Below are 12,729 nucleotides of genomic sequence, written 5' to 3' on the forward strand. Positions count from 1 at the left end.
ATTGGGACCAGAAATTTTGTTGCTAAGCAAGGTGGCTGAAAAGAGAGTTCCATCTGATTATATGAGCTTTTCTTTTGCCACAATTGTTAAGTGGATCACTGCAGTTGTTAAGTGAATCACATGGTTGTTAAGTGAATGTGGTTTCCCCCATTGACTTTGCTTGTTGGAGGCCATCTGGGAAGACTGCAAATGGCAATCATATGATCTCATAAATATCCAGTATGCTGGTTGCCAACTGCCCAATTTTTTTTTTATTTATTTATTTTTTTTAATTTGATTTATATGCCACCTTTCTCCGGAGACTCAGGGAGGCTTACAATGCATTAAGCAATAGCCTTCATACTTTTGTATATTTATACAAAGTCAGCTTATTGCCCCCACAAACTGGGTCCTCATTTCACCTACCTTAGAAAGGATGGAAGGCTGAGTCAACCTTGAGCCTTGGAGAGATTCGAACCAGCAGTAATTGCAGGCAGCTGTGTTAATAACAGGGTGCTTAGACTACTGTACCATCAAGGCTCTTTTTTTTGACCATGGAGATGCTGCAACTGTTGTATGTTCGAGGACCTGCCATAAATAATTTTTTCAGTACCATTGTAACTTCAAATGGTCACTATGCAAATTGTTGTAAGTTGGGGACTACTTGCACTGCATAAAGCTTTGCTCCTAAGGATGGATTTTAGATGGCATTTGCATGTGAATTTATTGGAATAGTAGTTACCTAGAATTTTATTTTGCTTCACAGTAGAATAGCTGGAACACAGGTTAATCTAAAAGTGAACAATAAATACATAGATAAATTTAGTTTAGTTTATGCATTTTACCATATATAATTCCTAGCGCATGAGGAAAATGTTTTTGTATAAGAGATTAAAACATCCAACTGCTAGGTAATATCTCATTTGGTTGATACTGGCTCTATTCACATGACAACTTAACTGAGTCAAGATAAAGGCTGTTGTGTGAACACTGTAATCCAGTTCAATTAATCTTGAAATTCATTCGATCTATTTCCATACTTCTAAAACAGGGATATCCTAGAGAGGTCCTAAAAAGACAGCATTTCTCGGTTTTATTTCTCCAATTTTAAGAGTTACTCAGCAAACCCTAAACAGGCAGGCTATTTGTATTCCAGGCACATGCACCAGCCAGAACTCATGCAAGAACACCAGAATCTTGCACAAACTCACAAGAGATTTTTCTCTCCTCAGAGCCTTTTTTATTTTTGACCATTACATGCTGGCAACTAGAAAAGGTTATAAACATTTGCTCTTCTGAGTTTTGATCTGTTGCCATTTTCACAGAAACACAACCAATCTTTACTAGCTTACCATTTTGCTTTGCCTACAAATCTAAAATAATAAAACGGCAGGGAAAAAGAGTCGATGGAAGATCCCAGAGTCCAACAATTCATCTAAAATTCCTCTCACATGAAACCACGTAACGCTTCCCATTCAGGGACTGTAGTTCAATTGACTGGGTTATTAAGGATGGGTTCTATGAAAAGTGAAATAGATGCATAATGAAACAAGAGGGAAAAACTCAGTTCCACAGGAAACCTAATACAAATATGCAACAGTTTCTTATCAGACATCAGCTTAGAGAGATTTGGAGATCTGATTTTATATTATTAAAATCTAGCTTTATCTGGAACTCCAGATGAGAATTTAGTATACTGCAACCAACCCAGATGTTTTATTCACAGGCAGGTGTACCCATGATTAATTGAAATAAGCCATTTTGGGGGCTTCATAGGATACACTAAATTATTACTATCAACACGATTTTAAGTTCAGTCAACACACAGGACTAAAATGGGTTAGCTACTTTATTATTCAGTGTGTTGTGCAGGCAGGAATAGAGAGAATTGCCACTTCACTGCTCTTCTTGGGAAGATATTGAAGACAGGGAAAGAAAAAGGACAATTTTTATCCATTAGCCAGGCAGCCTAGCCAAATCAATACTAGATCAAAGGTGTCTAGCACAAAACAGTCCCAGCAATTCATCTTGGAGGTCACAGGCCTCTTTGACATTATCCGCAGAACGCAGGAAAAATCTGTCCTGAGTCCTGACTGAGCTACACTGACTAGAGGAGAAAAAAGGTATTGTGACTTTGAACAAATAACTGTTTTATAGTCTGTCTAGAGACAACTGTCTGCTTGTGATAGGCTGCTGGTTTTGAACAGAGCACTACTCTTCTTCATCACATTTTTAAATAGTAAAAATTCTCTGCAGCAATGGAGATGGGGCTAATGGTTAGGTGCCTCTAAATAAAAGATACAAGCACACATGCCATTTCTGCAACATCTGCAGATCAAACAAGGCATTTTCTAATCTTACAGCAATTTTAGATGAAATGGTTGGGGACTGTCCAATTTCTTTTTTCAGAACCAAAAGCTAAAATTCCATATGAAATTTATGACAATGATTATTCCAAGTTTCCAATTTCTTGTTGGCAGGAACTAATGCCAATCTCTGCCTTGGAGTGGTTTTTTTTTTCCCCTTGTCTTTTCCCACAAGCCATTAAGCTGCTTCAATGCCCCAGGGTCCTTACATAGGCTTTTATGATGATGTGGAACTAGTCACCTAGATTTCTGCAGGTTTATATTACAATCACAAACATGAGATGAAGAAGCAAGGGCGGGGATAGGTGATGGGTACCACTGGAGGCTGATTTTGATTCCTCCTTCTTGGTCAGTTGCAGCTGATTAGCACATTCTGAGTTCCTGCTACAGTACCTGTACAGTGAGAAAAAGCCTTGGGCCACTACAAGATTGTCTTTGAATATTTCTGGCGTTTCAGCTCAATGCGGGGAGGGAGAAAATGGAATGGCCAGGAACAAAGATCTTAGACATAGATACTTGGTGTACCCTTTACAACCTCATCAGTTCTATAAATGTTCTAAATTCAAAATTATTATTTGGATGGAAAAGCAGAAGGTATTAAGTATCTTAATAGCACCATTTAAGGATATTTATATGCTACTAAGATAGATACTTCCAATTTATATTCATAACTACAAAGCAGCATATCTCTTCCATTAGAAATCCTTGGGATCTTTTATTATCATCAGTGTTCCAGAAAGCACTTTAATTTCAATGTTTACCTCTATTGTTGTGCTGAGTTCACCTGAGAACTTAGATTAAAACATTAAAGCATAAGCAGATGACACTTACTGTAACTATCACCTTCTCACTGCATATGCTACAAAGCTTTTGGGGCCAATAATAGTCTAAATGAGAGCTCACAATCAGAAGTTTGACAAGATAAGTATGATTTGAGACTTGCAAAACATGTAACTTGTTCAGAATAGGATGCCATTCATCAAGGATTAGTTTCATGATTTAAAGATGCTCTTAAATGTTAAATTTATTTATTTAAATTGGAATGTTTTTTATTATACCAGCTGAAATAGTTTTATAGCTATATTGTTTCATTTACTGATTGATCCTGTAAAGTGTTCTGCAAATCCCTTGGTGCCCAAAGAATTGAATATTAAATTATTATATTAATTTGTGTATCACTCAAAGCATCACATGTAACAGGAAATAACGAAGAAAATGTTATAGAAGTTCATAAAAATGATAAAAATGCAGAGTAAGATCATTAGGATGATATGCTTAGCGTCTTTTGGTAACAAATGGTTTTCTCCATGTCATACCTAGAATTCCTACCACCAATTAATTCTGTGGCCCCTCAACTTGAAAATATGCACCATTAACAGATTTTTAATGCAACTACACTTACAGCTTGATTTCTCAGAATAATCTTTCAGAGGTTCATGGAAAAAGGAGAATCCAGATGTGCTTTCTCCAATATAGCACCCTCCAGAAACTGTGAGCAATGTGAAGTTGGGAGAAAATGTTTTAAACATCTGTCCCGAAGATCTCTCTTCTATTTAGAAACTTTAAATGTGATTCTTTCCAATAAAAAACAACAACTATTTCTGCTATATTTAATTAATGGGCTACAATTGGATACATTAAATACATTTTACAGCTCTTATTAGGTCTCAGTTGGGTATTCATGTTAATGAAAAAGTACACCTTTTTGTAATTGATTTGCATTTTATTTATTTTGTGCAATGGAACTACCTTCTCTGACCTTCTGTCCTGCAGTTTTATTGGACTAAAATGCACATCATTTCCCCAGTTGCAGGGAAGATTAAGAAGGCTAAATGTTTCCCCGCTCCAGAACTGGAACATTTATCTATGTGCAGGCCTGGCCATGTTGAGAGAGATTAATATCAAGAGAACAATCTTTCAAGAACACTGTCACCATTACTATTTGTTATTGCACTAACATCTGCCTAGCAACATCATCCACCCTATCCCAAGTCTTTGGGAAGGACTCGATCAGAGGACAAAAATGCCAAATCTGGTTTAAACTAAATCTGGTTTAGTGTGTGATCCACCACAATAATTGTTTTGGTTGGTCACACAATTAGCCACATGTTTAGAGTGGATTTGAAGGTGTTAGAGGTACTACATGGGATGTAAGCTTTTCCAAGTTAAGTTGCCTTTTGCATTTGACTGATGGTGAATTTGTCAGTGCTGATGGCATTCAGGTGGTGCTCCTGAAATTTTAGGATTGCCCCCAAAGTGCTTATTACTATTGATATTATCTTTGCTTTATTTTTCTACTGTCATTCTACTTCTATTTTCAGGTCTTTATATTTTGATTAAGATTTTCTCCAGTTTTTTTCTCTTCTGTTCTGGCTATGTTGGTTCATTGCACAGTCAGCAAGATATCCAGATTGGATTTTATTATCATTATATTATTTATTTTATTATTAATACTGTTGCTTTAGGAAATAACAAAACCATTTCCTCAATGGAACATCTACAGTTTTGTCCTAAGCATTGAGTACCAAAGATTATAAGGAACAGGAAAATAGAAGATTCTGTCAGGAAGAAGAAAAGAATTTGTGCATTATGTGAATGCATGAATCAAAGAGTTAAACCATAAACTGACTACGGAGAGAGCAGTAGATGATAAGAGCTATGAAGGGAAACACAGAACTCACGAGAGATAAGCAATGGTACTGCCAAACATCCTGATGCATAATTAAAGCCTATCCTGATGTCTTATGGAGTGGAAACCACTCTTCCCATGTCTGCTCTCTCAATTAGTCATGCTTGGGCAGAAAAAGCATCTGTCACGATGAACAGGGCTCCTGGGATGGGAAGGTTACTCAGACACGCATTGGCAAGGGTGCAGCACCAAGCAATCCCATTTCCATGGTAGCACAGAATCTGGGGCGAAGAGCAGGCATCACTTCTGGCTGCTTACTCTGGCAGCTCCACAAGTAGCTGCTCTCCATGCAGTGGGGTGGAACAAATAACATTCAAGTATATGTGCCACTCATAGCAAACTGTGCGCCTCTCCTCATCATACCAGCCAGCTTTGCAGCCTCTTCAGCTGCACTTCCACTCCATCACAGTGGGAGAGAAATTCTTCCATTCGCTTTGTGTAAACCACTGGCCTTTGGAAAAGTGTGATCCTGACAGCAGGTACACAGATACAGAATGCTGCTATTCAGTTGCCAGGCAACCAGCAGTAAAGTGAGCAAGAAAGCGTTGAGAGGTCAGGGGGAGCCCTGCCGATTGGTGATGAGCTTCAGGCCACTTCTCTGACATATGGGCAAAAACACCCAATTAATGTGTGATTCAGGCATGAAAATGCTCGGAGATAAATCTCACCCAGACTCAAACAGGACTCATTCGTATGCAAGAGAATAAGGCATTATAACCCACTGCAAGACATTTACACTTATTAAGGAGAAAGATCTATTGAGCACCATGGGACTTTAAACAGTATAAATACGTAGAGAAGACCTGTTTAGTTATCCTCCTGAAACTATCGAATGGGGCTAAAATACTGAACTACATTCAGTCCAGGAAAGTGTGACTTTCTCAATTAATAACTCTCTCAAAACGTCATAAGATTTTCCCAGGGTGTGCTGCTAATAATGTTAACAAGGGCTTCTTCAATGGAGAGCAGGATAGGGAAGAGGTGAGAAGTCTTACCTGGTAATCTGGAAAAAAAGAAAGGCACCCTGTTTCTCTTGCAAAACACTTCCATGGTTGTCTGTATTAGAAAGATAATCCTTTGGATAGTTCTGGGAAATATAAACTGTATAGAGGGTTTTTTTTTTTGGGTCAACAATAGGAAGTGGTTTGCTATCCCCTCCCCAGATGTTCCTTGAATTTTCCAGTTTATCTATGACTGTGAGATTTCCTGGTGTATCCTCATCCAAGGACAAGCAGGTCTGACAATGCTTTTTTTTTTTCCAGATCAGCAAATTTCACCATTTCCTGTGGACCTCAATCAACAGTGATATTTGCTGAACTTTCAGTAAGCTTTCATGTGTGGACTACAACTCTCAGAAATCCCTAGCCAGCATGCTGGCTGGGGAATTGTGGGTGTTGAAGTCCACACATCTTAAAGTTCACACATTAATATCTATTGCTTTAATTAACATTCAATTAAGTTATGATTAATATTATAGTTAAGAGCTAATTAATGCTCTGCACCAGCAAGGTTTTCCTAAAAACTGAAAATAATGAGTTCTCCTCCTTAAATTCATCCTGACAAGAAAAAAAGTTTAAACAAATTGATTTACTGAGCTTCCAAATGATCTAAAAAATAGTTTATTTGCAACAACCCATTGAGCAAGATACCACTAAGAGGAAAATCTCAAAATGCATGAAAATTCATTGTTGCCATTCAGAATCTGCACTGCTCACATTATTATAAAATGAATGACAAACTGAAAAGAATCTTGTATGGATATAATTGCCATATAGAACTGTAAAAAAAAAACAAAAACAAGTGGATGGCAAAACTTGTTCTGCTTTGTCACAAATCAGTTGGTTCAGTTCAAACCCAGGCCTACTGAAACACGGAGTTTAAAGTAGCCCCATGTTTCTTAAATCTTCTTTAACAATGTCTATTTTCATTTGACACCTAATCTAGTGCAAACAACGTTTTAGATGAATAGGACGGCTACCTAAGTGAAAAGTTCCTGATGAATTTTGAACATCTAGATACTTGGATAAAACTCCCAGCAAATTCCATATTAGTAGAGAAGAAAATGAAGTTGATAGAATACATCAAGAAGTGACATTGGCAACCGATTTCAGTATTTCTTCCAAAAAAACTACCCAGCTATTCCCATGTAACCATCAGCATCTGAATGTAACTTAAAGAAGACATTATGTTTTTTAAGAGAGAACATAAACTATCTATTCAGACAAAGTGGATAAGAAAGAATAGTATAAAAATGGAGGCATGCCAGTTTTTTAAAGGGAAGAAACTGGATTATGAAATTAAAAAACTATCTTTTTGGTCCATTGGTAATCCTCTGTTAGAAATGAATGGTACTGACAAAAAAAGAGAGAACATTTTCAGTTCACCAAAACTTGCATTATCCCCAATGGCCACAAATAACCAGGCCACTATTTCTTTACTAGTCCCACCCATTTTTCTGCTATTTAACTATATTTTAATTTTTCATTCACTTAATCACAACTGAATAGCTGCAATGTGTAGGCTCATTAACATTCCTTTTGTCTCTGAGTAGGGACAGCTCAAAGAATTTTGCTGCTGAAGGCAGAGTGACGAAGGCGACCTCAGTGTTCTGCAGATCAAGATGCATAATATCCAAGGAGAAGAACCCTACCAGGGTTCTACTGCCTACCAGGCAGTAAATGCTAATTGTTATGGTGGTAATAATTATCTTTCATGACACGTTTTATGACAATACGTATTGCCTTCTGTATAGTGTGATGGCTTCAGCAGTTGCCACAAAATGCCTCCTGATGGGGCTGGCCCTGAAGAAAGGTACTTGCTGACCCACACATCAACAAAACAACAACAACAACAAAAACCCTCCTAATGTTTACATAGCCAATATAAGTACAAGAAGATAGCCCTCTTATGTGATTAAACTCTTTTATATCACTATTATTGTGTTCACTAGTGAGACTACCATATTTTTCAGAGTATAAAATGCACCTTTCCCCCCTCCTAAAAGGGGGTAAAAATTTAGGTCTTATACACTGAATATAGCCCCGTCTACCCACTGGCCCCCATCCTTTGGCCTCGCAGCAGTTACCTCCTTGCAAGCAAACAGCAAGAAAAAAATAGTTCCTTTCAGCTTCAGCACAGCCTAATTAGCACAAATTGATTGGATCTGCCTCCAACTCTCAGCTGATTTGCTTTCAGCTGTTTTGCACAGGGGTCTGCTGCTTGCTGCAACGAGGTAAATTGCTGGAGCAGATTTTTTTTTCCCTTGTGCTAATCAAGCTATGCTGAAAATGAAAATGAAAGTAAAGCAGGCTGTTTGCTGTAACAAGGCAAAATTGCTCAGAGGCAGAGGGAGATTTCTTTTTCTTCTTTTCCTCACCAAAAAAGGTAGGTGCGTCTTATACTCTGGTGTGTCTTATACTCCGAAAAATACGGTAATTCTTTTTCTAATTTTGGAATTTAAAAAAAAAAAGGAATGCAAAAATGCTTTGTCAAACTGTGAAAAAGATGGATTCAAGATGCTCCTGTTGATCCTCTAAATTCTGGCATTTCAGCTCTCTGAATTGTCTACTATACTTGCATGCAAGTTGAAATAAACTTGGCAAATAGCCAAGACTGGACCATGGCTATTATCATATTGTAGCCAGCACAACCAATAGCTACCATCAGATGGTAGATATTGTACTGTGGACACTAAACTCTAGTGTTCCTGTCTAATGTTCTTACTGCAAGCTGTGTTTTAAAACATTATGGTTTGGCCTGAAAGTATATGAGTTGGCTATACAACAGAAAGCAGCCACTTAAATACTATTCTTTCCATTTTCAACACACTGCCGTCAATGGAACTTAAGATGGCTGCTGCCTTTCACTAAGACCATTATTGTGCTTTCAACAGCACCAGAAATTTGGCAAGGAAGAGATCATCGCACAGAAAAGCAGAGGAAGTTCACCTGAGTAATTTTGTCCAGTCAGCTATTAAAAGCAATAAGCATCAGGCACAAAAGACGATATGACAGACTTGTTAAGATGATTAGTTGAAGAATCATTTGAAAGAGAAAGTAATGCTGTAGAGCAGGGGTCTCCAACCTTGGCAACTTTAAGACTTGTGGACTTCAACTCCCAGAACTCTGAGAGTTAAAATCCACAAGTCTTAAAATTGCCAAGATTTGCTGTAGAGTACTGTTGCATTTCTTAGCACCCTGCACTCTCTAGGCTCAGGTTCCCAAGTTGATTTGGAGCACAAGGAGTGTCAATGTAACATCTGTCTCCAATTTCTTAAAACATCATACATTTTGAAGGAATCATATGGGAGTTTTAAATACTGCAGCAACGTGAGTAGAAATGAGAAATCCTTAGAATTTCTGTGGTCCAGACATCATTTAGGGAGTTCCAGGCTACAGAAATTACTCTGGATATGGATTTGAAAGCACTGGAAACAGCTACTGAAAATGAAATTCATCATTCATCAAAGCTTTCTTATGAAGAAAGAAGACCTCTGGTCCAAAATATAGGAGTGGCTTAACAGACTTGATGCAGCAAATGGGTGTTTCTGTGCTAAATTTTAAAGAAGACGGTATATCCCAAGAGGATGGTCCCATAGATTGACCTATTATACTGCTCATCAAAGTGATTATCCATGCTTCCTCCCTTTAGTGTTTTTTAATTGTTATGATGTAGATATTATCAAATGGATGCTTAATTTCAAGAAAGAGAAAAAATGATGGCTCTCAAGAGTCTTTGAAGTCATGTGCTCCATATTCCATAAATGCAGAAGCTGGCTTGTGGTTTTTCAGCAGTGGGACAAGGAGGCGGCATACTGGAGCCAGAGACAAAAGTAACAGTAGGGCCATAATGTAAATTACACAGATAGAAGGCTCCAGGTTCAATCTCAGTATTCTTAAGTATTATTGAGGCTGGATAAACATCCATTAAATATCTGCCAGATCAACAGTACTAGTCCAGATGCACCAAGGATCTGAATCAGAGATTAGAACTGCACTAAGTCATAGTTTGATTTATAAATCACAACTGGTTAAGTTCACCCACATTAGGCTATGACTTACTGACCTCAATGAATTTAGCCAAGCACATCAAATCACAGGTTTATTTGTTCAACGTTTGCCTAAAATATGTTTAGAATTTGTCAGTGTAATTTGCAAAGCCAGCCAAGACAGTTAGATTGTACTTTAATTTGTTCAAACTAAGATTTAATGCAGGTATGTATGTTATCCATTATACTGTTATGCAAACAATACAGGCTAAGACTAAGCCTGTTGTAGAAATCCAGTCATTATAACAGTCTAAGGCCATTTTATGGCCATATCCAGCCCTTTGGCTGTCTGAGTCCAGCTTGCATAGATAGCCTCCATTTTGAAGGTGACTCCTTTTTTTTTTTTTTTCCAATTTACATATGAGTGTGCCTGTATGCCTAGGCAACTTCACAGCCCTATTAGTTCAGGCCTACACAACAGTCCCAGGTTCTCATGTGGGCCTTTGGGAAAATTAACTGCCCAGCGCTGCATTATAAGCAGCTTCCCATTTCTTTTATAGGCTCTTGACAAATCTTCTCTGGAGCATCCTACTGGAAAACAGGATGCAGGTGTCTTTGTGGTCCAGCCTAGATGGGCTATACTCTCACTCCTTTTTACGTAATACATGCAACAAAAATCAGTTTAGAGAGAATGCTTGCCAGGATCTGCCGTTTTATGGTACATTGAGGAAAGCCCTCAAACCTGGCTCAAGTTAAGCCCTGCAGGCTGCAACAGCTGTCCTTTTCCCTTCCGCTGCGAAGTAGACTCCGCAGACAGATGCAACGGGAGGAAAGGTTTCTGGACTCTCTCCCTCCTTTCAAAGCCAACGAAGGAATGATGGGTGGGTGGGGGGGGGAGAGTGTTTGTTAAGCTCTGGGTAGGCCTGAGACGGAACGCCCGGAGCTCTCCTCCCTCGCGGCGGAGACAACCCAGGAAGTTCTCTATCTGGTCGCAGACGGGGAAGGGGGGGGGAGAGACTTGACCAGCGGTAGGGTGTGTCCTCTTTCCCGTATCTCGCTTCCTGCTTTATTTGCGCAAACCTTTCCCAAAGGAGCAGCAGCCGGCTAGCAGAGCGGGGAGGATGGTGGGGAGAGCGAGAAATCACCTGGTTACGATGCCACCTGGGAGCTAGTAAGAAAACCCGAAAGCCACCCGAAAGGCGAAAATACATTTTTTAAAAAAATAAATAAATAAAAAGTGTCTACCTGCCCCCATCGCTGCCCCCATCTCTTTTGCAGGAGATCACAGGGCTTCTCCGTTAATGGCAGGTTTGCCTATTAGCCATCGCCCCCGGATAGTTCCCACAAAGCAGACGGGGAGGCTGCCTGTTTTCAAAGGCGAAGCGAGGCGGACCGGTGGGAACCCACCCTCAGACTTCGATCTATCCCCGTTTCTCCTTGGCGCGCTGCCTTGGCGAGCAGCCCGGCCTCCAACTCCCCGGATGCTCTTTCCCAGGCAGAAGCGACGTCGCAGCCCACCCGACAACCCAGAGAAAGGGGCGAAGCGGCGCCCCAGCGACAGAAGAGTTGCCGCAATAGAGTCGGGCCAGAACCTGGCTCGTCTTCTCCCGCCTGAAAGGAGACCGGTCGGGTACAGCGAGCCCACAAGCGCAGGGCTTGGGCAGCAGCCGGGCGCATTCAGCCCGTCCCTGTCGCCGCGCACGCAGCGGCCGAGGCTTTCCAGGCACCTGCCGCAGCGAGCCGGGGGCACCGCGCGCAAACGCTCCCTTGGCCGCGGCTATTTTGCAGGAGGCGAGCCGGATGGGGAGCAGGGGAGAAGGCGAGAAAGCGCACCCGGCCACTTACCGCTTTGCTCGCCTAGGAAGACCAATTTGAATTTTCTAAGCGGGTTCCCGAAATCGCCTCCCGTAGTCATGATGCGCCTGGCTCGGCAGAGGGCTGCGCCGGGAGGAAAGCGAGGGCAGGGCGGGGAGAAGCAGCGTCTGCAGACTGGCTCCTTTGCTCAGGACGACCCTAGCGCTCCCCTGCCCTCGCCACCAGCGGAGGGAGGCTCCGACCTCGGCGTTCTTACAGGGGAGCCGCCAGAGCCGGGCACTTGACGGGCAAGGACGCGAGTCCGCACCGAGGAGGGCTGCGGGAGATGCTGGAGCGAGCGCACTGCTCTCGGCCGCCTGCTGCTGCTGCCGCTGCTGCTCCTGGATGCCGCCTGCCACCCGCTCGCCTCCCTCCCCAGTCCGCGGCGCCTGCGCTCTGGCCCTATCCCGGCCAGCCTGATGTCATGCTGGAGCGCCAGCAGTCCAATGCGGTGCTGCAGGAGAGGGGTGTGCTTGTGCATAGACGAACCCGGATTGCTGGTGGGGAGGGAGGGGCTCGCGGGTGTCTGTGATCCCGAGGAGAGGGTAATCCCAACCCCTGAAGGAGTTGGCTGCACCTTCCCGAAGGAACAGAGGCCCAACGGCTTCTCTCGCCTCTCATTCACACCTCTCCCCCTCCCCCGCATCTAACCGGCACCTGCGGGGAGTAAGCAGGTGCGACAGAAGCCACAAGTGTGTCTCTTGAGTAGGAAAAGGCAGACGAATTGGCTGGCTGATGATGAAATTTTTCCCAGCCCCGGATTTGGCACTAAATGATCCTGAATTATAATTCTTTTCTGGTGGTTTTAGCAATACCAGTTACTAATGGAGATTTATCCTATCTATCTATCTATC

At 41.4% G+C, this 12,729-nt stretch overlaps 1 protein-coding gene across 1 annotated transcript in view; it reads right to left on the reverse strand.

Annotated features, from left to right (window-relative positions):
* Nucleotides 1-12,090, reverse strand: part of RAB6B (RAB6B, member RAS oncogene family) — a 39,889-nt gene extending 27,799 nt beyond the window's left edge. The window contains exon 1 of the mRNA XM_070945117.1: nucleotides 11,867-12,090. Within this exon, the coding sequence (XP_070801218.1) occupies nucleotides 11,867-11,936 (70 nt within the window). The 5' untranslated portion in view covers nucleotides 11,937-12,090. The remainder of the gene's footprint in view (nucleotides 1-11,866) is intronic.
* Between the last annotated feature and the right edge of the window lie 639 nt (nucleotides 12,091-12,729).

The sequence above is a fragment of the Pituophis catenifer genome, unplaced genomic scaffold, assembly GCF_029215685.1.
Source record: "Pituophis catenifer annectens isolate HBS135680 unplaced genomic scaffold, rPitCat1.0.hap2 SCAF_6, whole genome shotgun sequence".
Classification (NCBI taxonomy): domain Eukaryota; kingdom Metazoa; phylum Chordata; class Lepidosauria; order Squamata; family Colubridae; genus Pituophis; species Pituophis catenifer.